This window comes from Triturus cristatus, chromosome 6, assembly GCF_964204655.1.
Source record: "Triturus cristatus chromosome 6, aTriCri1.1, whole genome shotgun sequence".
Lineage (NCBI taxonomy): Eukaryota > Metazoa > Chordata > Amphibia > Caudata > Salamandridae > Triturus > Triturus cristatus.
This window is the reverse complement of record NC_140589.1, coordinates 1,141,817,028-1,141,842,604: the sequence shown is the minus strand read 5'-3', so window position 1 is coordinate 1,141,842,604 and position 25,577 is coordinate 1,141,817,028. Positions and strand designations below refer to the sequence as shown.

Here is a 25,577-nt window from a genome sequence, read left to right as displayed (position 1 = left end):
GTTTGACTCATTAGACCCATGGATACTTTTGTAGTATTGTGTTTTATAGCCCACTTTGCCCATGCCTTAAAACGTCTCTGGTCTGAGCAACAATTCCCTTGGAGATTTTCTGTGATCTCTGGATTGTCTATCCCAGTTTCATATCTGGAGCCACAGCACTGAACCTTCCCTCTTTGCCTTTCACCACAAAATGTCTTTTTTTGTAGAGGTATGGTTTTTCCACCTCTAGCTTCTTCACTCTTTTCAAATACTAGGACCCATATCTCAGATAATTTATGCAATTGAATTTACGAAAAACAGTAATCAGTGACTCCACAGTCTTCACGTGCAGCTTCCAATCGCCTTCCTGATCAGCATGTACCAAGTTTTTCACTAGAGCTATCATGTGTAAAACATTGCACCATTACTAGCAAACTTCTGATTTTTCTTTACATTCTTTGACAAGCTCTAGGAACCTGGTTTTCTGATTTTGTACTGAGTGTATTGAACATTGCTGGGCTTTGCAATATGTCTTTTGAATAAAGTGCACCCCGTGCCTTGTTCACTTCTGAGATAAAATATGCAAAATGTAACTTGTCATTCTTATTCCAGAAAGCATTCCAACGCAATGTTTCTGTAGCCTTAGATATGATGAGCATACCCTGTAACAAACGAACATGAGTTCTGCTTAATACTGACTGGACAGTACGCTGCCAAAGATTTTCACCTCAATAAGTGCATTTTCTATGTCGCACCCACTGAGATAACGTCCTGCATACCGCAACACAACTTTTGTCATGTGGAAAACGCCCATCTTTGGATAAAGATCAACAACTTGTACTTGATTGCTAGTAAAAATGTCAGCTACATTACGGTAAACATCTTCATCGCAGAAAATTGGCAGGATAGGTTGGTCTTTAAGGCTGAGCACTCACACTTCGAATTTCTTTTTAGAGCTGTGTAAACTGTTGCGTAGATTGTGACTGGAGATGGTATTACTGGTAAAAACCCAACCTTAGTCAGTGGGATGGTATTCTGGGGGATCAGAGCATGAATTAAAGCCATGGAAGAACTGGCTTTTCTTCATCCTTCAGTCCACACCGAATGAGCAATCTGATAAATTCAGTTAAATCAGCTTTACGGACCGTAGCATCAGGTAAAAGAAGATCCATGTCCTCAACCATTTTGAAACTTTCTGGTACACTGAGATGGGTTAATGGTTTATTGTGTTTTTGCACACGCTGGCAAGGCAGTTGAGTTATATGTTTGCAGCTTCATTTGCTTATGCCTACAGCTGTCAGCTTGTTTTCCCGCATCTACTTCATTGGTACAGTCTTGAAAAAGCACCATGGTAGTATCATGTGCGCTGGATGTTCCAGACAAAGAACAGCTGTCTTCAAAATCAAATTCATCAAGAGCAGCAATTGTAAATCCTTTCCTAGTAAACTGACTTGGGTGTGGTGTGCTGTCAGATTCACAAGCTTTTACAGCATAAGCTTCTAACAAGGTTCTGCTCTGTAATTTGTTTATACACCAATCATATTCATTCAAGTGATTAGCTTTTTACTTGTACACTTCTCATAGATTGCGTGGGCAGTCACCATGTGTAGCAGAGTTTTCGTTTTGCAAAGATGTAATTAATAAAACATGATTTGGATAAGACAGTACATTTGCACAGCATAAGCCATGGGTTTGTCTTCCACTACTCGCTTATATCTTCAAAGAACTTGAGTTTGTAACAGTTTTGCTTTGTTGATATTAAACAATGATGTAAAAAATGTTAAGACAACATCAGGCACTCTTGTTGACTCCTATGATTTGCAAAGCTCTAGGACATCACAAACTTTGTCATTAAGTCCAAAATCTAAATCTGCATCCTGTGATCTTATTTTGGCAGCAAGAACTTCAGTAGTCACATCAGCTGAGATCATAAGTGGCTCATTCTTTCTGCTAGACTGACAAAAACGAATTCTGTCATTGTACATTCTCACAAGAAAAATCTTAATTTCATTATTATGAATAAATACAGTTTAATCAATGTTGACCATTATTTCTCTGATCTCACTGTGTGTGAACCCGTAGCCAGCACTCAAGAGAGGCTTTAAACCTTAATGTGCTTCCTCAAAGAGTGCAAACTAAACCGAAGGCTGGCAGTTATGTTGCTGCTGGGAGCTCAATGTACATTCATATTTTCGAATGTATGCACACATTCAGTTCGGGTGGGCATACAAATCCGCTGAAAATACATTCACTTTGCTGTTTAGATCAGCTACTCGGCCGACAACTTCATTTTGGAAGAAACTAGCTGCAGATAAAAACATGTTTGTCCTTTGAGAGTCACATACTCTGTACTTTGTTCTTTCATCAATCCCTTTGGCCCTTGTTCTGGCTAAACCACAGATAACACGTTGAAGATCCTCTGCTTTATGATCAGTGGTTGGAAGGCTAGCTATCGATCTTTTAAGTGGATGGGCATTGGGTTTGGTTGTCGTCGCTTTCTCAGAAGGCTTAGATTCTTGTTGTGATTCACTGGTTTCTATTTTTTGACTTTTTTTCTAGGCTTTTGTCTACTGTATACGACTTGTAGCACTTGTTATTACAATGATAAAATATTTGATCCTTTTTACCCATCAGTTTCAATCTTGAGTAGTTAGCAACACTCTGTCTGCCACTCCAATCCGACACAGCCTGCCCCACTCCAATCCGACACAGCCTGCGCCACTCCAATCCGACACAGCCTGCCGCACTCCAATCCAAAACAGCCTGCCCCACTCCAATCTTCCCCAATCGAATTGTTGCGTGTTCCCTATGGAGCTCATTGTCGTTTTCCCTATGTTAGCCTAACTGTGTACGTTGTATACCGCTTTACACGTTACACAATATCACGCTTGGTTTTGTGCACATGTTTTCGTATTTTGTTATTTTCCTGAGATTTAGTTGTTATTCTCTGTGGTCGGACACTAGCACCTAGACATAATAGCAAAATCTAGCTGCAGTTTTTGAACACATAAGTTTTATCATATAACCCAGGAGTTGTCATTTTAAAGAACAGAGAGAAGAAATTCTCGAAGAGCAAAAGTCCAGAGATGAGAGGGTTGCTCCAGTTGAGATGTGGAACAGTTATCTATGTATGCAAGGTATGGGGTCCGTCGCTAATCCCAAAGATCTATAATATACCACTTGTAGGCAGAAGGGTCAGCTAAAATAACATGGCTTTTTTGTGTGTGGTTGTAGGAAGCTGGCTCTCTATATACTATACCAAAAAGAGGTAGAGAGTGTAGAGAGTCCAGTGGATCTCTAGAGGCTCTGCAGAGGCTAAAGTAGATAATACTAATGCTGTCTTTTGTAGTAGTGTGGACAAGCAGTTAGGTTTATCAGAGGGCCGTGTTAAACATTTGTTGTACACACAGTAGCAATAAATGAGACAAAATTAATAAATCCCAGACTGATTGATATAAATAATATTTGGTTATATTTATTTTGCAGAACTTCGTCAAAGGTATACACATTTTTCAATAGAAATTCAGCATACATAGGGATAACATCAACTTAGAAGACCAGTCTTCGGAAGTTAAGGTCCGTATTAGGCAAGGTTCCGTTCAGCACCAACAGCAGCACAGGGGCGGCCGGGTGCAGAGTGCAAGTTCGAGATCGGGTGCCCAATACAGATCAATGGGGATTGGGGGCAATCGGTCGGAGGCTGCTTACAGGTTAAGTAGCAGGGGGCCAGTCTCCAGGGGTTGAAGCAAACACGGTAAAGGGCCCAAATCAGCACCAACACTACATCACCAGCGGCACAGGAGCGGCCGGGTGCAGGGTGCCAACACAGCTTCAGGGCGCAAAGAAAAGCAATGAAGAAAGCCAAAATCGGAAACAGGCTCAAGCCAGTTTGGTCGAAGTAAACCTACAGCTGCGGTGGTAAGTTGTGATGCTCGAAGATATAGGGACAACTTTGTCCTCTTAAACAAAGATGAGAACGGACGGGTGTAAGGGTGCCTTTTGGTGTTGGAAAAGGCTTACTGGAGCAGGTCGCGGTTGGGGTAGAGGAGGTCTCCATGTAGGGGCTGCATGGAGACATCGAGGAGTCCAGGAGAGGTCAGCTCGCAGGCTTTGGAGCGCTGGGGGACCTTGCTGGGACCGGTGGGCCACTTGGACTCAGACTGGAGGCGTCGGGTGCAGAGGTGGAACAGAGGCAGGCGTTGCGGTTCTTCAGGTCCTGGCTTTAAAGATGGCTGCTTGATTAACAGGTCTGCTGTTCTTGTGAGTCTTGATCTTTATTGATGGCAGTTCAGACCTGCCAGGGTTCTGGAGGTCGCTGGGCTGCAGGACGAGTCATCTTTTGGTGCAGGATTGTCGAGGGCTGCAGACAGGCCAGTAGGGTGGGGCCAAGTCAGTGGTTCTCTGTAGTCTTCTCTGCTGGTGCAGCTCTGTAGTGTCCGGCTCTTCTTAAGTCATCAGGAACTGAAGTTCAGGGCTCAGGAGGGGCAACCTAAATACTACATTTAGGAGCATTTAAAGTAAGTGACAGGTGGTAGCCAATAGGCTACTTTAAGGGTGACTACACCCTCTTAAATGCTCACCTCACATGGGGGGTTGGCATATCGCTTATCCTGATTAGAGGAGTCCCACCATCTTCAAGACAGTGGGCAATGAAACGTGTACTTCAACTCATCTCCAGCACCTAAGGGTTGGAGTTGGCAGAGGAGAGCACACCACCTATCCTTTCTACGTTTTCCAGCCTGTCTTCCCGCCAAAAAGGGAAAGAGGACAAAAGGAGAGGCTGGGGTCGCATTACAAAGGCAGCAAGGCCGATGACGCTCCCCGCCATGGATGGCTCTTCTTGACCAGCAGGGAGGAGCGATCACCCTCACCCACGAAAGGCATTGTTCTCGACCTCTGAGTGCGCAGGCACTCTCCCCATGAGGTCAGAACACTGTCTGGTGGCAGCAGGCTGGCTCAGGCCAGTAGGTGACCACACTAATGATTGGTATGTTTAAGGGGACCCCTCTAAGGGGTCCTCTGTGTGCACTTTTTAATAAATCTGATCCTGGAATCAGTGCAGGTTTATTATGCATAGATGTTTGGTACCAAACATCCCACATTTCATTGAGGCCTTCATGGAGCTGGAGAGCTTGTAATGATGAGTGTCCAGCCCATGTACTTACTATGGATTTCCTGGTCAGTTACAATTTCCATGAATCGACAAAGATATTACGGGGGCATATCTGCTCATGCAGATATTCCCTCATAAGATTTTAAGTGCACCCTGCCTTAGGGCTAAGGCCTGCTAGAGGGGTGTCTTACCTGTATATCGTGCAGTGTCTGTGGGCATGGCACACAGGGATGTGTGCCAAGTTGGCTCTTCAGTTTTGTCTGCACCAAGACAGGCAGGCTGCAGTGGCAGTGTGCATGTGCTTGGTGAGGGGTCCCTTATGGGAGCACAATTTGTGCAGCAGCCCTTAGGGACCGTCGTTAGACACAAGGCCCTTGGTACCGGGACTTACAAGTGAGCTAAAGTGGTGCCAATAGTGGAATAGGTTTAGAAAAAGAACACTGGTACTGGGAACCGGATTAGCAGGGACCCAGCACTCTGCAGTCATCAAATGCCAGGCAATAAAGTGGTGGGGTACTGCAACAGAAACCCACTTTCCTACAATCGTCTTTTAATCATGCAAATCACATTGCTAACCTGCATATGTTTTCTAACTGCAGCACAGTTTTTGCATTCTAGAGAACAATACTTTCAATAAATATTATAAGCTTCCTTTGTGTATCTTTATTTATTGTGGACATGTATGAGTGATAGAACGAAAGGTGATGACCTGCTAACGCAATCCCTGAGAGGGCCTCGAGTGTTGTGTTCTGGGGTGCCAAATTACTTGTCTCTCTGAAAAGGTTAGGAGGGCAAGTGAGGCACTCATAGCTAGTCGGATTTGGGTCCACAGGTACTGACATAGTATGGTGACTCAGTCCCCACATACCGATGTTCTGTGGTCCCACGCATAGTTTTGTTTCTGAGCAGAATCACCTCAACATGGTGCTACAACGCTTGGTCTGGTACTTATTTATGGGTCTCCTGAATCGTGCTTGTGTGTGTCCACAATACTCTTACACCTACCATCGTAGACATCCGTGGTGTTAGCTTTTTATTATTCACAGTGTTTAGGAAGCAGCTAATACTGTGTTTTTTCAAGTTAGTAAGTTTATAAGGATAAAACCCATTTTTGTGATGTTCTTTGTCTTTCCATACTGTTTAGGTTAATGCGGTGCCACAACCTATTGTTATTCCTCTGAACTGTAGACCTGCTGTCCATGCACATGTAACTCAACATGGACTTCCTAATGGAGGTGGTGCTTTCATCTTTGTGGTGGAAGCGGATACTGCTTACCACTTTGAAGTTTTTATTCTTTAGTCAAATTTCCATCAGTGGATGCTAATTTAAACAGATTTCATACATACAACACTCCAGCTGCACCAAATTTGAACAGAGCATATGCACTCATGGAAATACACTATCTTACTAGGAACACCATAACTGGTTCCTTGGCGCCCTTCCACATGTATCTACACCTGTACGTTTGGATCCACTTAGTACCTATTGGGCAACCTGGCCAGCTTTAGCTGGTTATACACCATACTCTGATATGGCTAATCAAAATCTTGTCCAAACACATGCCGTATATCATGCTCTAGTTGCTTTATACAGACATTTACTCAGTTTGTTTTGCGCACCTTGTTGGCAAAACCAGCAAGGATTGGCCTGCAAGGGCAAGCCCAGTTGCCTGCAAACAGTCCTGCGATTGTTCATTCAATTATGAGCCAAATGACCCACTAATCGCGAGGCAATTCCATTTTGGGTCGCCCCAAAAAATAAATAAATGATATATATATATTTTTTTAAAATAATAATAATCGACCTAATTGAAGCTGTGTTTCCCCTTACGGGACCACAAGACAAGCACAAGATGTTGACTATGTGCTTACCCAATGGGTTTTTTCCTGGTACTGGAGATTGCAACACCTGGAGGACAGTTTTTGCCGCTGACTATACGATCTGTCACGGCACTCCCTCGATGTCTGTCTTACCAGACGTACTCCAACAGATTCAAAACTAACACGGGGCAGCTGCTGCCTTGGATTTGGGGATGAAATTAATGGGAAACTTTCTCATAGTATCCGCAATGAGTCTGTCAAACGTTGAAGGTGAAGCAGCTTCTCTGGCTATACACCAGCGGCTCACAGTGGTTGCACAAGCCGACCATGAACGTGTGTCGCCTATAATTCTTGCTGATGTTTACACATCCTTAGGAAGCAATGCTTTGGGAACCAGACCTATCAAACTCCCACTTGGCAAACCTAGTACAGACAAGAAAGCCAAGCAAAGCTGTGAGTTCGTTAAAAAACCCGAGAGATTTATCGAAACAACCTCAAAAAGGTAAACCTAGTGGAGGTTCTCCAACTCTTTTGGGGAGAGGTTGTGGCCCAACAGCTAGGGTGGTCGCCCTCGAAGCTGGGTAACCGGGTTTGAGTCTCGGCAGGGATGCTCAACATACTGTGATTTGGGGCAAATGACAATGTCCCAGTGCCTAAAAAAATAAATTTGTCCGTCTGTAACGTAACCGGTGCTCATGAAAAAGCGCTCCGATACCTTCGGGTTTAGTTTGAGCTAAATAAACCCCCCCCCCCCCAATAAACTCTTATTCCTCTGAAAGGCAGTATGATTTTCGTGATGGCACTACAATAAAGACTCCAGACAGGTATTAGGTTCCCGATACACGTTTAACTCATTCCTTTCAGGTATCGTCTGTCCAGCAGTATGACAGAGGAGGGTGATCTGAACGTAGACAAGAAGAGTACTTTAAACAGAAAAGGAAGATACCGCTCGTCTGACGTGAAGATAAAGGACAGCCCCCCTCCGTATAAAGTTCTTTTTCAGAAAAAGAGAGTTGCAGCTATAACCGCCAAGTATGCCACAGACACTGAGAACCCTCCTCCTGAACAGGAGTTGGGCGGTGACTCTCCTAAACAGCGTGGCAGAAGTCAACATAGTGCACCAAAATCTCCAGCAGTATCTGTTAACTACAGCAACTGATATTTTTATTACAGTTGAAACCCCAGATAGGTGCGTAGCCCCTCCTGGGAGATATTATCATCTCGATATTCAGATGGAGGAGACATACAGCGCACCATTACAGCAATATATTGGGAAAATTTTACTTTGCCTTACGGCATCCTTCTGGCGGAGGTCGACTTGCCCCCACACTATATTCAAATATCCCTTCAAGGACAGGATGTTATATTTCCTTCCTTTTCTGCTATTTTTCCCTGAACAAGTCAAAAAGCTGTGCAGCAGAATTGGCTCTTGCACTGGCACTTGCGTTATTTTGCAATCATGCTAGCTGGGCTAAGGAAATTTCCTTATGTTATATCCTTACGGTCCAGCTCACAAGTGCAACCACAATATCCTATAAAACGGGATGCAAAAGCACCAGTTAAAGAAATACTCTCCCAATTGGAGTACCAAGGGGTAAATGAATTCTGTGTCTCTCAGATGAATAATCCACGTTTTCCTATTTTGAAACCAGACCATTCTTACCGCATAGTCTCAGACTATTGACCTTTAAACAGTCATACACATACTTTTTCAGTGCAGAACACACACAGTACAGTACTAATTAATAATACAGTCCATAAAAAACATACAAAACCATTTTGGAAATATCCAACGTTTTTTTCAGACACAATCTAGCGCTTGAAAGCAGAGGTTGGACAGTCTTTTCAGCACTAGGATTTCAAATGAGATACAGAAGGCTCTCCAAGGGCTATAAGAATAGCCCAGGATTATTTGCTGCACGCATTATGTCAATTCCCAACAATACTGACTCAGGCACACTGTCCTATGTCGACGATATCTACCTTACGGGTAATGAATTAAATCCACACTTGGCCGGAGTAGCTCGCATAATATTGGATTTGCTGAACCTGGCTAGAAGTTAAACTTCAAAAAGTCTAATATATCTTTTCTGGGTGTCCTTTTCTTAGGATATTCGCTTACACATGAGGAAAAGAGCCTTGCACCTCATTTTTCGGAGAAGAATGCACAATTGCAACCTCCAAATACATTAAAGAAATTACAGTCCCTGCTATAATTTCTTAATTTTGGCAGAACATACATACTGGATTATGCACAATGCATTAAACCACTATATGAATTAGTACACCCTGATTTTGCAACTGCACTTTGGACATCAAAACACCCAGATACACTCAAACCTTTGCAATCTGACTTACTTGCTACACAACACTTGCATACAAGTGTAAATACCACAAACTTAGTCATCCGGATTTTAACAAGTGCAATTGGATTTGCCTACATCACTTTTAATGAAGGTGAAACAGCGCCAACTGCATATAAATCGCATTTATATTCCAGTGTGGAAATGCGTTTTGCCTCCATTGAAAAAATACTGACTGCAGTGCAGATGGCTATCCTTAAAGAACGACCGCTTACACAGGAGAAAAGCATTATTGCTGTTACTCCTATGCCAGCCTTAGAGGCCGTCACAAAAGCTAGTGTTCCAAATGCTAAAGCCCTCAATCCTAGATGGGTACAATGGGCAAAATCCTTAATAGCTGATTATGTATGACTTCATTTTTGACCCGTCATTCCAGACGCAAGAATTTCAGCAATATTAGCATGTCTATCCCATGCAGAGCTCATTCTTACCTCTTGAACAGTATAAATATGTTATTTACACTGATGGTTCAGCACAACCTGCTGTAGGTTCTTAACAGCAATATGCAGCAGCATGAGCAACTGTTGTTGGTTTTATGTTGGACAAAAAATTCCAACCACAAAAAAATCCCCCACACTTATTGTGTGTGATTAGTTTTACTGTCTACAGTCCTTGAATGATAATTTACATTATTGGCAGCAAAATGGATTCAAAGATTGTAAAGGAAACACAATCAAGCATAAACCACGTTGGGTTAAAGTGTCAGACCTCAAAGACAGGTTGCCACAGACTCATGTTACACATGCATTGAGTCATCAGCATGTGGGAGCTTACGTGTAGGGAATTCTTTGGCTGATGAAGCAGCCAAATCTGCAGTGGTAACTGCTACTGTTGCTTCGATTACTTGTTCTAAAACAAGAATAGATAGTGATATCTTGGCTGCCCTTAATGCTAGTAAAGACGGAAACCCTATACCTAAGGGTTTTCTTTCAAAGTACATTTATCACTTGAGTGAACAGAACATCCCTTTTGTAACTATTACAGGGGTTGGCTATTGTTTGATTCCCAAAACCATAGACTAGCTTTAGTCATAGCAGCACATGAAGGTGTTGCTTCTGCAAATGCAGGTGTGGCGGCCACAGTTTTATTGCTACAGCAACGTTGTTGGTGGCATGGCTTATATCAGCAGGCAAAGAAATATGTTAAATGTTGGGACATTTGTCAACAAATTAAAGCTTCCACAGTGGCTCGTGAACATTTCAGCCGTTCCAGTAACTGATGGAATTGTTTGGGATAAAGTTATTTTCGACATATTCAGTCCTACGGAGATCCTGCAGATACCATATGTGTTTAAAGTTTCTATGGGGGATGTAATAGTACCTGGGTTACATTCAGATGATTGGAATGTTGAAACTGTAAACTCCATTGTAGGAAAATGTTCCTTTTTGCATGGTTACCCCCCACTTCTTGCTTGACTCTGAATGCAACTTTCACTGAATGTGCACTGGGTCCCTGCTAATCAGGTTCCAAGTGCCTGTGTCCTTTCCCAAAACTGTACCTTTGTTTCCACAATTGGCACACCCCTGGCCAACATATAGGCCCCTTGTAAAAGGTACCAGTGGTACCAAGGGTTTTGTGACCAGAGAGGGTCTCTAAGGCTTCAGCATGTATTATGCCACCCTAGGAGACCCCCAACCAAACACATGCATACTGCCACTGCAGCCTGCATGTTTTGGCGCAACTAAAAGTGAAGAGCCGACCTGGCACACATCCATGTGTGCCAGATTTTCCAGCACTTACAGAGTCATAGGTAAGTCAGCCCTACAGCAGGCCTTACAGCCCTAAGGAAGGGTGCTCTATACCTCTGGCTAAGGCATGACTGCATGAACAGATATACCCCTATAGTGTCTTAGTCTATTCTTAGGCGTTATAAGTGAATAGTGAAGCCACACTGAGTACATGGGCTGGGAGCTTGTCAATAAGAGTTCCACAGCTCCACGATGGCATCACTGACTTCCCAGACTTGTGGTACCAAATATCTCAGATTAACGAGCCCACACTGATGCCATTGTTGGATTCATTAATAATTGCACTCAGAGGTTCCCCCTGAAAACCTACCAAACTGTTAGTGAGTAGCTGACTGGTCTGCAGCAGCCTGCAAATTCTAGACATGTTTCTGACTCCCCCTGAGGTGGGAGCCTTGTGCTCCTGCGGGTCAAAGACAAAGCCTGCTCTGGGGGGAGGGGCTTCACCCTACCCCAGAGCAGGAACAGCATTCAACGGTGGTAAGCCTCAACGGCTTCCTACCCTTTGTTATGCTAGCCAGGGCCTCTCCAGCAAGTGGAAATGCCCCCCGACCAAGTCCCACTTTTGGCGGCAAGGTCGGTGGGAAAATTAGTAAGCAGGAAAGGTGTGTCCCCTCTCCGCAAGGACAACCCCTAAGGTGTCCCAAGCTGACGTAACCACCTCCTTTGAAAATCCTTTATATTGGTTCCGAGGATTTCAGCCAATAGGATTAGGAGCGTGCACCCTCACCAAAGGGAGTGTACATACAAAGGGTGTAGTCACCCTAAAGGTAAGTAGCCTATTGGTTACTACCTGCCAGTATCTGTAACGTTGAGTATTTAGGGGCACCCTTGAACATTGATCATCAGATTTCTGGCAACCTAAAGAAGGACTGAAGAGCCATACAAGCAGTAAAGGCTTCAGACGACAACTGTCCTGGTCTCAGTCCTACCAGCATGTCTGCAACCCTCGAAGAAACCTGCTCCAAAAAGCAACTCGTCCTGCAGGCCCAGCAACCTCCACAACCCTGGGAGGACTGCCTGCCATTCCCCTAAGACCAGAAACTCCAGAGGCCAGCAGCCCTGTCCACAAGGAAAACTAACAAGAAAAGCTCCAGTGCCCTGCAGATCGTATAACTAGGCCTCCTGACCCACCTCTGCACCCGACGTCTCAAACCAGTGTTGAAGTTTCCCGACGGTCCCAAGACGTTTCCTCAGCGGTCCCGAGTTCGACTCCACCCTAGAGTGACCTCTCCTGGCCTCCACAATGATGCCTGTAGCCTTAACACGAAGGGTCCCCCAACCGCGACCGGCTCCGGTAAGACTTTTCCGATGTCCAAAGACACTCAGTCCTTGGGTAGCTCGACAATGTCCCCGAGTTCCTCAGCACCCAAACTTAATTCCAGAGCCAATGGTTCCCTTCGTTCAGCTTCCTGGTCCGAGCCTGCAGCCTTTGTTCAAAATCTTCATTCTCCATTTATTTGCATTGTGCGCCCGATGCTGTGTATGCACTCTGCACCCGGGTGCCTCTGTACCACTGAGGGAGTGCGTTTGGTGGTGCCTTATGGCCCCCATAGTGCTTGTCCAAATCCCTGGAGACTGGCCCACAACTCCGATTTAACTTACCTGCAACCGGCACTTCTTTGAGTGCCCCAGTCTCTATTGATTAACATTAGGCATGTGACCGAATTTGACTTCTGCACCTGGCCGCCCCAGTGAAACAGGTGTTGAAGTCTCTACACTTACCTGAACCTTGCCCAGTGTTGATCCTAAAACCCAAAGACTGGAATTGTAAGTTGTGTACTTACCTGTGAAATTACTAAACTATTTTTCCTCCATAGGTTAACATTAAACTGAGTGAAAGATACACTTTTTATACTTAAAAATTGCGATATTGCGGAGGAGCGTGGCCAAGTGGTACAACATGGCGGACACACCTTAGCCTAACTCCGTAAACCCAATCCTTATCCTTAATAATCCTCCCGGCAAGCAACAATTCTTTACCCGGCCTGACTCACCGGACAGTCACCTGGAATACCGGAACATATCCTGTTAATCTCCGCACTGCGGGCATCCCGTCCAAGGCGAAGGAATCGATTCGAGAGACCCGAGGCGGAGTGGCCTGGGAGACACAGCAAGGCCACGCCCGGCAGTGTATGTGTTTGTGGATGGCTGGCGTCTCTGTGGATTTGGGCCCAGGGTTTGCTTCCTGAGTCAGAGTGTGTGCCAGTCATCCCCCCAGCCTGCGGCGAACAGGGTGAAGACACCGGAGGACGGGTCTGGCCAGGATGCTCCTGCCAGAGTCGGCTGTGTACTCAGCGGGATTCCCGAGGTGCTGCGGCCTGGGACCGGGCCCAGGGGCCAGGTGGAGCAGGAATCTCAAAAGAAAGCGATCTGCCCCCCGGCTCAAGACCAGGCATATGCACAAGGCGGAACCTGCCCATCGAGGACACTATCACAGAGGAGGCAGATGAGGTGCTGGGGAATTTGCATAGATTATCACCGGGGCAGTGACTGGCCGCGACCGGAGTGGAGGAAATCAACCTTCCTTGCTAACTGCTCAATCCCAGGACACAGACCGCTCAGCCTTATCTCCACTATCAGGCCTCCATTAAATTGTCTCTCAGCCACAGAACATGGCTCAGGTGGCAAGATGGGTGCTATTTGGTCTCACTGTGGGGGATAGCGATCATATTCAAAGGGTGCAGCAGCAGAGGGGGGTGCGCTCGCCATCTTGCTCACGCCTGGCAGAGATACACCAGGGCAGCTCTGGCAAGACTCAAGGGGCGAATAATGTGGAGCCAACATATAAGTCGAACAGCAGAGATACCTCGGCTTACACCCAAATATTATATATAGTTGGACTAAGGCTACCAGGATAAGCCCCGCTGACAGCACCAACGCAGGCAGCGAATACCGGCAGCACCCGTTAAAGGTGGGGGGCGCCTTGACTGCGGAGGCGGCCGGGCTAGGCCCCGGTGCGGCTTGTGGTTGAGGGGCGGCCCTCCCGTACGCTTCGTTCCCGGCACGCGACTATAGGATCCTGGCATACACCGGCACAAGATACCTCCCCCCCTCATTGGTCAAATAGCCGCTCCCACAATCACAGGACCTTTATGTCAAAAGGACAATCAGTTGGGCCTGCTACAATGCAGAGTACACTGGACAAATATACTGAGGGCAGCGCCGGCCCCCTACATGCCCGCTACAACACCGGACACCGCTGCGATCCTGATTGCAATCGCTGAATCTCGAGACATGCTTGACGCCAAAATAGGTGCGGTCGGAGCGGATGTTATGTTACTGCGGCAAGATTTGCGCAATGCTGTGGAACACGTAACTGAGGCTGAATCCAGGAACTCAGGGGTGGGAGATGCCATTACTACACTGAAAGAGAAGGTCGCCACCCTCAAGATGCTTACACAGGGTCTTGCCACGCGAGTGGAGGATGCGGAGGGCGGGGCATGCCGCAACAATCTACGATTCGTGGGATTTCCTGAGGGATGCGTAAGGCACAGACATGTGTGCATTCCTAGAGCAATAGCTCAGGTTCTGTATACCATATGGGAATCTGTCACCTTGCTTTATACTGGAGCGGGCCCACCAAGCCCTCTCCGTCAGGCCCCCACCGATTGCCCGCCCACGGTCAGTGATTGCACGAATCCTAAATTATCATGACAGAGATACCATTCTGAGGCAGGCCCGGGCGCAGACGTCTCTTACCTTTGCATCTCAACCAATAATGATATTTACGGACTATACCAAGCTGGTGCAGCAGCAGAGGCAATCCTTCACGGTCACGAAGTCACGCATGTGGGAGTTACAAATTCCATACATGTTGCTCTTAACGGCCAGCCTTCGTGTCAGTTATAAAGACAGTACATTATTCTTCAACACCCCTGAGGAGGTTTTCCAGTGGGCAGAGGAACGCCGTCCAGTCAAGCCCAGTACGCCACCTCCACAGGATTAGGGGTCTTCCTCTGGGGACCACGTTTCTCCTGGACAATAAAAAAAAAAGGACAAACGAAGGCACTGATCGAGATCATCCTGGCACACCCGCTCTCAGGGTGACAAGCAGGTAAAGAGACTGGACAACTGATACCTACGCCATCCTATACTGGCAAGCCAGGGTATGGAGTAAACCGGGGCAAGGCATGTTATGTGAGGTCTCAGCTTACCGGCATCTTTAAGGGCTTCCCTATTCGAACTGCCGAGTTAGATCCCAAGGACACCAGTTGGGATGGGATCTCTGGAGAACCACTGGATTGTTTCAGTCACTACCCCCTGTTGGGGTGGGATATGTTCACAAACCAGTACAGATACTTCATCGCTTCTTGAGGTATTGGGGGGGAATTGGGAGGGAGAGGGCGGAGGGACCAGTTGTTCAAGTTGTTAGATTTAGAGATTCGACAAAGCCAGTACTGTGCTATATTCTCTTGTTGTGTATCCCATAGCTAGTAATATGCTTTGCAGCGTAACATGACAACATACCTAAATAGAACAAATCTAACCAGGGATATTAAGGTGGTCACCTGGAATGTCAGGGGTATTCTCGACCAGATCAAACAGGGGGCTGTACTGAGATATGCGAAGTGCTTGGGAGTGGACGTCTTGATGCTGCAAGAAACATTTGATGGGGACCAAAGCTCCATATTTGGCCCGATTTAGCTTCATACAAGTCTTTCATGCGGGTTTTGCAAGAGGCTCCAGGGGTGTAGCTATCCTAGTCGACCGTAGACTTGCATTTACGCATACACGTACATTGGTAAAACGGTTAGGCAGATACTTATTTATCCAGGGAGCGATCACGGGGGAGCCTACGATATTGGGTAGCATGTATGCTCCTCCCCCTCTCAGCCAGGGATTCACTGAGCGCATCGCCGATATCTGGGGGTCTATGCCCGATTCACTGGCTTTAATTGGGGGTGATTGGAACGACTGTATCCATCCGGACCAAGATAGGGGTCTCCCCACAGCTGTACAACATACACAGAGGGAATCATGACTGGGACCACTAGTAGAGGCTTTGGGATGGTCAGACACATGGAGGACACTCCACCCAATAGCTGCTGGTTTCATGTACTTTTCGGCGATCCATGGGTCATTTTCCAGAATAGACTACATCTTCATTACCAGACCACACATGTCAACTGAAAGGGGTAGAAATCTAACCTAGAGGTCTATCTGACCACTCCCCAGTCCAACTACTGATAGAAATGGGTCCACGAGTCAGCGTTCCGATGGCGGCTATCGATATGGCATCTACATAACCAGAGCTATAAAACAAGCCTACATAAAGCCCTGATGGAAATGTTGCTATGAATGAATGATCTGTTAGTACACTATGGGAGGCTATGAAGCCAACCATACGAGGGTTTGACATAGGCCACTGCACAGCGGCTAAACGCCAGAAATAACATTAGCTGATACCACTTGAAACTCAAATTATCCAAACAGAACAGTTAGCACAAGAACGTCATGGAGGTGGCACTTGTCGCCAACTAGGAATCTTGAAGAGGTATCAAACTTCTCAGCCTAATAAACCCACATTGATTCCAGTGATGGATTCATAATAAAATACAATCAGAGAGCATCTTAGAGGTGCCCCCTGAAAAACGACCAAGCTCTAGTGTATTGGCTCACTTGCCCCCGCCAGCCAGGCACCAGACAGGTTTCTGACCTCATGGAGTGATTTTGTGGTCTCGGAGGTCAGACAAAAAGCCTGCTCTGGGTGGAGGTGCTTCACAACTATCTGGCAGAAACTGCAACACTTGGCGGGAGCCTCAAAGGCTCTCACCTTGTGATGTGCTGATTTGGGCAGCTGCTACTAGTGGAGCCCCTCATTTATAAAATATTAAGCTCCAGGAAGTGGTGGTCCCCGGATCAGCAGGGAGGCTGTACTGGCCTTCCCCGCTTTTTTTTTTAAGAAACCCCCATGAGGTGGTGGTCCCCAGAGCATTAGTAAGCCCCTGGAGCCAGGGCTCATGCGCCCCCCCTCCCCCCATAATTACAAATGCCTCTGGGACCTGGCCCACCTGGGGGTCAATAATGAACAAGGCGCAGGTGCTGGCGCTTTGTTTTTTTTGGGGGGGGGGGGGGGGGGAGGGTTCAGATGGATCCACATATCCCACAAATTATATATTTTTTTAAAAAAGCTTTTTGGTGCCCTATGGGGTCCCAGTAGGCCACCCCAAGAGGCGTAGGGGGTCAGGGTGTTTCTACCCTGCCCCTTATCTTTTTATGTTATTTTTATTTATTGTTTTTAAATTTTTTGTGGGACTCTGGTCAACCTAGTCCCAATGTGGCTGCCAACACTTTCTGGTTGAAGTGTTGGCAGCCAATCAAATTTCAGTAGGATTTGGGGCTCAGAAATAGCTATATTTTCAAAACTTAAATATCTCTGCAACTACTGAACGTATCCACACAAAATCACAAAAAGCACGTTAGCCTTCTGACAAATTTGGTGTGATTTAGGTCAGCGGTTTGGGCTGAGTCATGTTCAAAAATTGAAAAATCTTCATAGATATAACATGGGGAAAACGTGTTTTGGGACCCCGCTTTTTTCTCAGCACCCGCTTGACGGATCACCCCAAAACTTTCAAAACCACAGCTGAACCAAAAAGTGGATGTTTTGCAAAAAGTTTGTGAAAATTTGTTAAGTGGCGCCAAAGTTATTGGCAAAACAAATAAAACAAGTAGGTTGCAGGAAAATTGCCCGGCGCTTAAAGTCTCAGACACCAGTCCCCACCAGTGTTATTTAAATATTGCAAAAAACAACATCTGAGAACAATATTGGTCGATTATTCAAAATCCATAAATCTTCTTCCATTTGTTTCATGATGTTTATTTTTCTCTTATTTCTTTTAAGAAGCCAACAGTTTCACAAAAGGAAATCACAGAGAATAGCCAACACGTGTTTCGCGCCAACTGCGCTTCTTCAGGGCTGTTATCTCTTCTTCCTTTATTACTGTATTATTGAATCGTAAGAAAGAGTTATTATTTCTTCATCCTTGATATGTTGTCCCTATATTTTAGGTTCCTCGTTCCTTATTAAGCCTTCCCGTCTTGATACACCAGTATCAAGACGGGAGGATTGTATTCGTGTCAAACTTTGAACCAGCGATCGGAAAACCGCGGGGACTGTATGCAACAGGTTATGCATATAGTATCTCTGAATTCCGCTCTGCCAGCAGAGTTGGTGTTGTTTTGGCCACTTTGCGTTGTGCATGTAAAACGGAGTTCCGGCTAACACTCCGCCAACTGCTGCGAGGCAGAGTTTTTTCCCATGTGCGGCTTGCCAACGTTAAGTTGGTGAGAATTGGCATTCCCTAGACTGAATTTTAGACGCTAGGAGGGCATCCTGTGTGATTTTGCAAACACAGGAGACCATTCGTGGTGAAAAAGTTGCTGCTCGAGTAGAAAATCTACTCGAACGGCAGCAAAACCACCTCAAGAAGCAGTGCCCTCTAGCATGCCATGTGATGCTGCTTCCAGTGATTTTTCAGCACAGAACAAGCTCCAGCACTAAAAATCAGCGCGAGCAGTGCAAAATGCCAATTTCTGCCCATTCGCGGAACTCCCCGGAATCTCGTGGAGTATTCGTGTAACTCCGCGGAGTGAAACTCTGCGAGTTCAACACACCCCTAGTCAGAAGGTGACATCATTTTAGAAAAAGTGTGGTATCTACAAGTCAAAAGTTCAGAGGAGGCTATATTAGTCACTAAACACACACACTTTTAAGACCTAAACAGTTTTACAAATATACAGAAAATAGACTTTGTGCTGACTTAGCAATCCGAGTGATATTCTGCATTTCCACAGGTTTTGACAACCATATGTACAAAAAAGGTTAACATACTGCATGTCTTAACATAATTTATCTGCAGGTTTATGAATCAGAGACCATCCAACCCCGCAGGGAAATACAGTATTTTGAGTTGTCAAAATGGAAAGTAACTTGGATGCTCAGAAAAGAACTGACTTGCGGCTGTGAACAGGTAAAGGCAGAACAATAGAAAAATGGGTCCTCCATTTACTTGTCTACTTTATAAAAGGCACCACAAGTGTATATTTTCCAGCAATGCACCCACACATGAACACGCATCCTTTGCCCGCAAGCCATTTTTAAGGGGCAGAGGGATTTTAATTCATTTTTTTTAAAAACAAAATTCATAATGCTCAATGTTATAAAGCGCAACTTGTTTGTGGAACAGTGAGAGGAGAGGAGAAGGCTCATGTTTGAAATACGACTTGGATCACCAAGATGGCAAATGCAATGCAATTTACGATCAAGCATCTATGATGTTTGAAAAGCTGTTGCCATCTGAAGCAGGACTTGACCTGGGAGAAGAGAGATCACCACATTACATGAGCCACTAAATTCATGTTACAGATAAGATGCAAACATTAGCATGGAGGTTCAAAAATGTGTAGGAGTTGATGAATAGCTAATCCACCTCTATAATCAAGATTTGTTCCATTTTTTTGAGACATGTTTGTCACAATTTACCATGAAGACCTCTTGGTTAGGGGTACTTGGTCCTATACTTTTATAAACCACATACACTAGTGTTATTAGTTTACTATGAGGTCAATATTGCAAAATGTACTATGGTGTTAAAAACAGGGAAAGCACTGACAAAAACTGCTTTCTTTGATGACTATTAATCAAGTGAAATGTTACTAACAGAAAAAGATGAAAATATAAACGGTCGGAGAGAAGTAGCATTGACAACTGGGAATACCGAAACCAGTTAAGGCACTCGCTCTCCTGACACTGCATCTAGCATTCATATTATGTAAGGACTCAAATAGATCTCAAGATGTTAATGACTCAGCTGTTCATAAATCGGTAAGGCATTGGCTATTCCATAACAAAAAGACAATATTAATTTCCTTAAATTTATGTAGACCTTCTTCAAAAATAGAACACGTGCTACAGGAACTTGACAGGGATTGACAAAAGGGCATCATTACAGAATTCACAAATAGGAGGGCCAGTAGTGATAATGCGTACAAAGTTGGACTGGCAGAAGTAGCGGCTGCTGTGCTGGACAAGAAGTGGCAGGCGGAGGGGTAGGCGGGGCATAGGGTTAGCAGAGAGGAATAAAAAAAGCAATAATACATTTTTAAAAACGTACCTGCAGCCGGCTGCGTCGTGCTCTTCTGCTGCTCTTCTCCAGGCAGCACAAGCTACCAGAATGCCCTGCTGCCAATCCTGAAGCTGCGCTAACGCATGAGAGCAGCTTCAGGATTGGCCTGAGCGCCCTCGATCTGCACTCCAAGACAGACTGGGAGTCTATGCCTGCTCTCTCTCCAACCCAGTTGTGTTGCTGGGTTGGAGAGCGCTTTCTGTGCAGATGACGGTTTGGCTGGCCTGAGACAGCCCGCCAAACCGTCATGTTCAGTGAAGGGAGTGCACCTACCACTCCTCTCAGAGCCTGTCACCCCCCAGGCCCCGCCCCCAAGACTCGGCCGGAAAGGAAAAATAAAACGAGTGTTTATTATTGTTTTATTTTTTCCTTTCCTGACGTTTTTTTCTGCAGATCATTTTTTAAGGGGGCGCTTCTCTGACATAGCGGAGGAGCTGCCACTGACTCGCAGTACTAGCCTTCATAGTATAAAGATGGACGTGACATATCTTAGTGGAGCATGACACAACAGATATGTAGTAATAAAGGAGTGCTGTATGTGGAAATTTTCCCGCATCCACTAACACTCAAAGCCAAAGACCATAATGGATATGTAACACTCATGTCAGCCAGAGCATTGACCACAAAGGCTTGAATAGTTACCAACTATGCGTTCCTAAGAATGCATCCAAAAAAGATAGAGGAACCATATAGGACCAATTCACAAAGACATTTAAGAATTACATGAAGAACTACCCCAAGCGTACTACTTCACCTACTCATAAAAGACGTTGTGAATTGTCCACAAAATGTCCATCTCCCCATCAGCATAAACTGCAAAAACAGACATTTCTATTAATGCCAGCTGTGTATGAATACTCAGCGAATATTTGCGAAATGAGTACTACTTCACACGCACATAAATGCCTTTGTAAATGGACCCATCGTAAAAAAGCTGATAATGGAGGACTATTTCGGACCTATCATGTCACTAGTTGAAGAAATACATTCATTGACATAGATACTGCCCCTTCAATTTTTCAAAGGATTTCACTAAGTCATAATGTTTAATGTCTCCAACCTCGAGTATTGCCAGTGTTTCGCTCTTACTTCACAAGCCTCATCTTTAGTCAGAAAACCCTACTGATTCTGCTGGTTCAAAGTACTTGGACATCGCGGAGTTTCACGTTTGTGGCAGACAGTCAGGTGTGAATAACGGGTTGTCTAGTAGCCGTCTGGCAGTGACAGTACACCTCGTACCCTTAGGGTGAGCAAAACATCAAGGAAGCTATTTAGATATACAAGGTTTGCGGAATCTCATGGTAAACTTCAGGGAAATGAGGATGTCCCAGAGCTTTCATGTAAGAGTGAATAAGACCAGATGATGAGCTGAAATCCAAAGGCACCTGAGAGTGAGCTGGAACCTTGGGTATCTGAGCAGGAGTCTCAGAGCACCGGAGAGTGGAAATTAGCTTCGGGGTCCTTCTAATAAGTGGATAGTTAAGAGACCAACTGATGGTGAGCAAGAGTCTGGAGACCTTAGGATGAGCAGCACCCATGGATTCTTAAGTGTGAACAGAATCCTACAGACAAGAGGATCCATATGGACTTCTGGGGTCATGTTGGTCAGTCCAGCAAGGATCCATAAGAATTGCCAGGATTTTGAGGACCTGATTCCTGAGAGAGGATTCAGAGATCGGAGCGTGAGTAAGGGTTCCGAGGATCAAAGCGTGAGCAACCGATTCGGGAACATATTCATTGGAAGACTTTTTTGGAGTGCGCTGCATAGCAATAATAGTGTTTCCAGCATTGGATAGAGTTAGTGGTCCTAGAACATTTGAAAAGTTTATTTTACCACAAATGCCTCCCCAATTTAGCTCCCTTATACTAATATAGCAATGTTTCATGAAAGATTATGATCTGCAAAGGTGGACCACTTGTTTTTGGGTGCCCGGGCCAATATTTGGCCCTGATTCACCCCTGGACATAGGCTACTTTCAGGTCTGGGTACAAGTGTGATGTCAGCAGGGATGGTAGCTGCTGCATGCACAGATGAACAGCACAGAAATCCTGAACACTCTCACTTACTTATTCGCACAGATGAGGCAAAGGCTCCAATTTCATCTATTTTGCAAAGGTTCCAATTTCATCTATTTTGCGTCACATTACCTGATGTGTTTTAGTGCCTTTAAGATAGGTGTTTTAAGGTTCATAGTGTGCACCCTTTATACCCTTAACTCCTGTGGAAGACTTTTTTTAGTTACATGAGTGGCTAAGCAAAGCTCTGTAGTGCATAGTGTAGTGTTGTCTATTCTTAGCATGTTTGTTTAGTATGGGGCACTGCAGTATTGTTTTCCGGAGTAAAGCCTATTTTATTACTTGGTACAAGTTATTTACCATTTACAAATTCCAAACCAAATACACTCCACTAAAAACCCAGATAACTTAATGCAAGCAGTTCAAGCATGTTGTTAGTTTAAGGGGGAGATGTGACTGCTGGAAATATTATCACTAAAGGGGAGACTGCTAGAAGCAAGAATGGCCAAAAAAGCAATTTCTCAGAAAAAACTTAGTTTGCTTCAAAACAGATGGGAAAAAGACCCAGGCCATTTGAGTTGGTTTTGCACTTTTGTCAAAACCATAACTCAGTTTTAACTGTGTTTTTGTTTATTGAGCATGTGCATAGAAAGGGAGGGGAAGGATAAATAATGGTGAAGTCTGAATTAATGTATTAGGTAGGGGTGTGCAGCATTGTCAGAGGGCTTACCGTGCCACGTTTTTAAACTTCAATGCTTTGCAAAGTGCAAAACTGACATTTAATATATAGCAAGAATAATGTTTCTACACATGACCAGGAGCAGGCTGCAGCCTAGGAAAGGCGGAACCCCAGCAGGTAAAGCGAAGCAGGTACCTCGTTGGTTGTTATGGTGTTAAGACGTCAAAGTTCGACAATGTCTGTACCTAAAATATCAGATCTCTGCAATACTTTTTACCACTGCCCATTCTCATCTTGGCGGCCCACCCAATCTTGTTCATGGCCCTCCCCGAGCAAGAATCCTAGAGCCGAGCCTGCTAGTAGCCGTTTTTAGGTCGAGCCTAGAACAGCGCATGCGCTGTTGCTCGAATTTTTGTAAGTGGATTTTCAAAGTGCTGCAGCCGCTGGCCTAAAGCCTGCGAGCATGTGCGCGTGAACGCGCGCAGCAGCCATATGTCTCCGTCACGGGTACTGTACTTCATGAAGGCGCTACATCAAGATATGCCAAGAACAGTCCTCACCTGCCTCGTTTCACAGTCCAGTATCTCCACCTTCATACTTTGCCTCTTCCTGTTATTCCCCTTTTTCCAGCCCATTCTTCTGCCACTCGTCTTTGTAAAGAAATTGATGCTTGTTTCTATTTCTTTACTTTTGCTATTAAGAATAAAGCGCCGGTGCCGCGATTATAGCAAAAGTAAAGAAATAGATGCTTGTTTCTATTTCTTTACCTTTGGTATAACCGCGGCACCGGCGCTTTACTTTTAATGTTAAAAATAAAGCGCCGGTGCCGCGATTATACCAAAGGTAAAGAAATAGAAACAAGCATCTATTTCTTTACAAAGAACAAGCATTGGCATAGCCAATAGGTCTCGCTTTTGGGACCTTATAAGTATTTATTTATGCAGCACAATTTCTTTGGTGCAACAACAACTGTTGCATGGCTAAACACTTACAAGGTCCCAAAGGCGAGACCTATTGGCTATGCCAATGCTTGTATTATCGTGGCTTACATTTAAACAGCCGGTGGTTGCAGTTGGACTGTTTCCGGGAAGAGTGGGGGCGCGGAGTAAAGGCTTCTACAACCATAAATGCAGGGATTTACATTACTTTCTTGCTAGCATGCGTCATGTGTAAAATATATGCTTACCGCCAACATTTGCAAAGGACTCCGGCCCTACAAGCATGCCTTCAAACATTCGCTCTGCTTTTCTTAATTTAAGGTTGGGCTCGAGAGCGCCAGTCAGCAACGGAGGATCATGCAGGCTGAAACAACAAACAAATTAAAGCAGAGATATTAAACGAGCAAAAACACACAGCTTAAAAAATAGCTCAACTGAAAATTGTAATCATCTTTCAGTTTGAGATTCAGTCAGTCGGCCGTATTTTCTGGAGCTCTTTTTCTGAGATAAATACAAGTCACAACATTTTAAATAGAAGTAATTCGTTCGCCTCTAGTCAGTGTTTACAACGGGCAAATTAAATGAATCTTCTTCAATTGCTTGAGGGGAAATTATCAATACCAAACCTTAGAAACGATATTTCAGCACGGCAGTAGGTGGTGCTGCAGGATTTTAAAACAAACGTATATTGTAAGTCGCTAGAATTTGAAATGTAATGCATTCCGTCACTGAAGAGATCACGGTAATGTTCCAGACCACTTTAATCTCCCACCTCAAAGACATTTGGACCGTACTGCAAATAGAAAACTAGGATATAAGTAGAGCTTTTCTAAACAGTGCCTCATAAATACTGCAAAATAGATGACAACCAAATTATTCGTGTTGTTTGTTTAAAGTAAATTGGCTTTCACCAATTTTAATTCACAAAAAGATACAGCAGCAGGGCGGGCATAGGAGCTGGAAGTTGGGGTGCTGCAACACCCCCAGAAATAATCATGCTGATGTCCAGAAGGTTAATGAGCAATTAAGATGCCTTTAAATATTGTGTTGCCTTGTCTCATTTGCTGCGCGTTCAAAGGCAACAGTCCATTATCGGGCAATATCTTCTGACAAATTGCTGCTTATACGAAAACTCATTGTACTTTTTATTTCTTAGACTGCAAAGTGAGCGGATTTAGTAAAAGTGATCTAGGTGACAATCCTGCTGTGGTACAGGAAACGAAAGAAAAGGCTTTTAGCACGTCAGTGTTTTTCTAACACACAGCAACGTTTAAATATTGAAAAATTAACGATACAGCAATTAGGGAAGCACAAAGTAAGCACTTTTTTTGTAATTCTTTAGTGCGATGGAAACAAAGATTTTAATAGGATCCAACAAATCAAGGCGCTTTATTTGGTGATGCGCAACATACAAATATTCACTGAAACCCATTTCCACTCATTATCTTTTTTTGTGGTGCATAGTTTTACCAGTAAAACTGTAGGTCTATGCAAATTTTGTGGACATATCAACAGAATATGTGCTGTCTGTAATTGACATTGTGCTACCTCATCAGTGCTCCAAAGTGCACCATCAGCTACATAGCACACCCTTACCAGTCTCCTGCTGAATGGGCATGGCACATTTGCTGCAGTTTTTTGTAATTTTTTTTTATATAAAGCTTAGTAGTTTCACAATCCCTATGACTTTCTTCAAGGATGTAACATTAATGCGAGCACAACCACTCTAAAAATTGTTCCCGCACCACTGAGGGTGGGATGCTCTGTAGCGCAACATGTACCCAGGCACAAT

The 25,577-nt window shown here is 44.7% G+C and overlaps 1 protein-coding gene across 1 annotated transcript in view; it reads right to left on the bottom strand.

Annotated features, from left to right (window-relative positions):
- The window catches only part of APMAP (adipocyte plasma membrane associated protein), a 386,605-nt gene that overhangs the window by 218,069 nt on the left and 142,959 nt on the right, over nt 1-25,577 (bottom strand). The window contains exon 3 of the mRNA XM_085612063.1: nt 24,034-24,149. Coding sequence (XP_085468189.1) covers nt 24,034-24,149 — 116 coding nt within the window. The remainder of the gene's footprint in view (nt 1-24,033; nt 24,150-25,577) is intronic.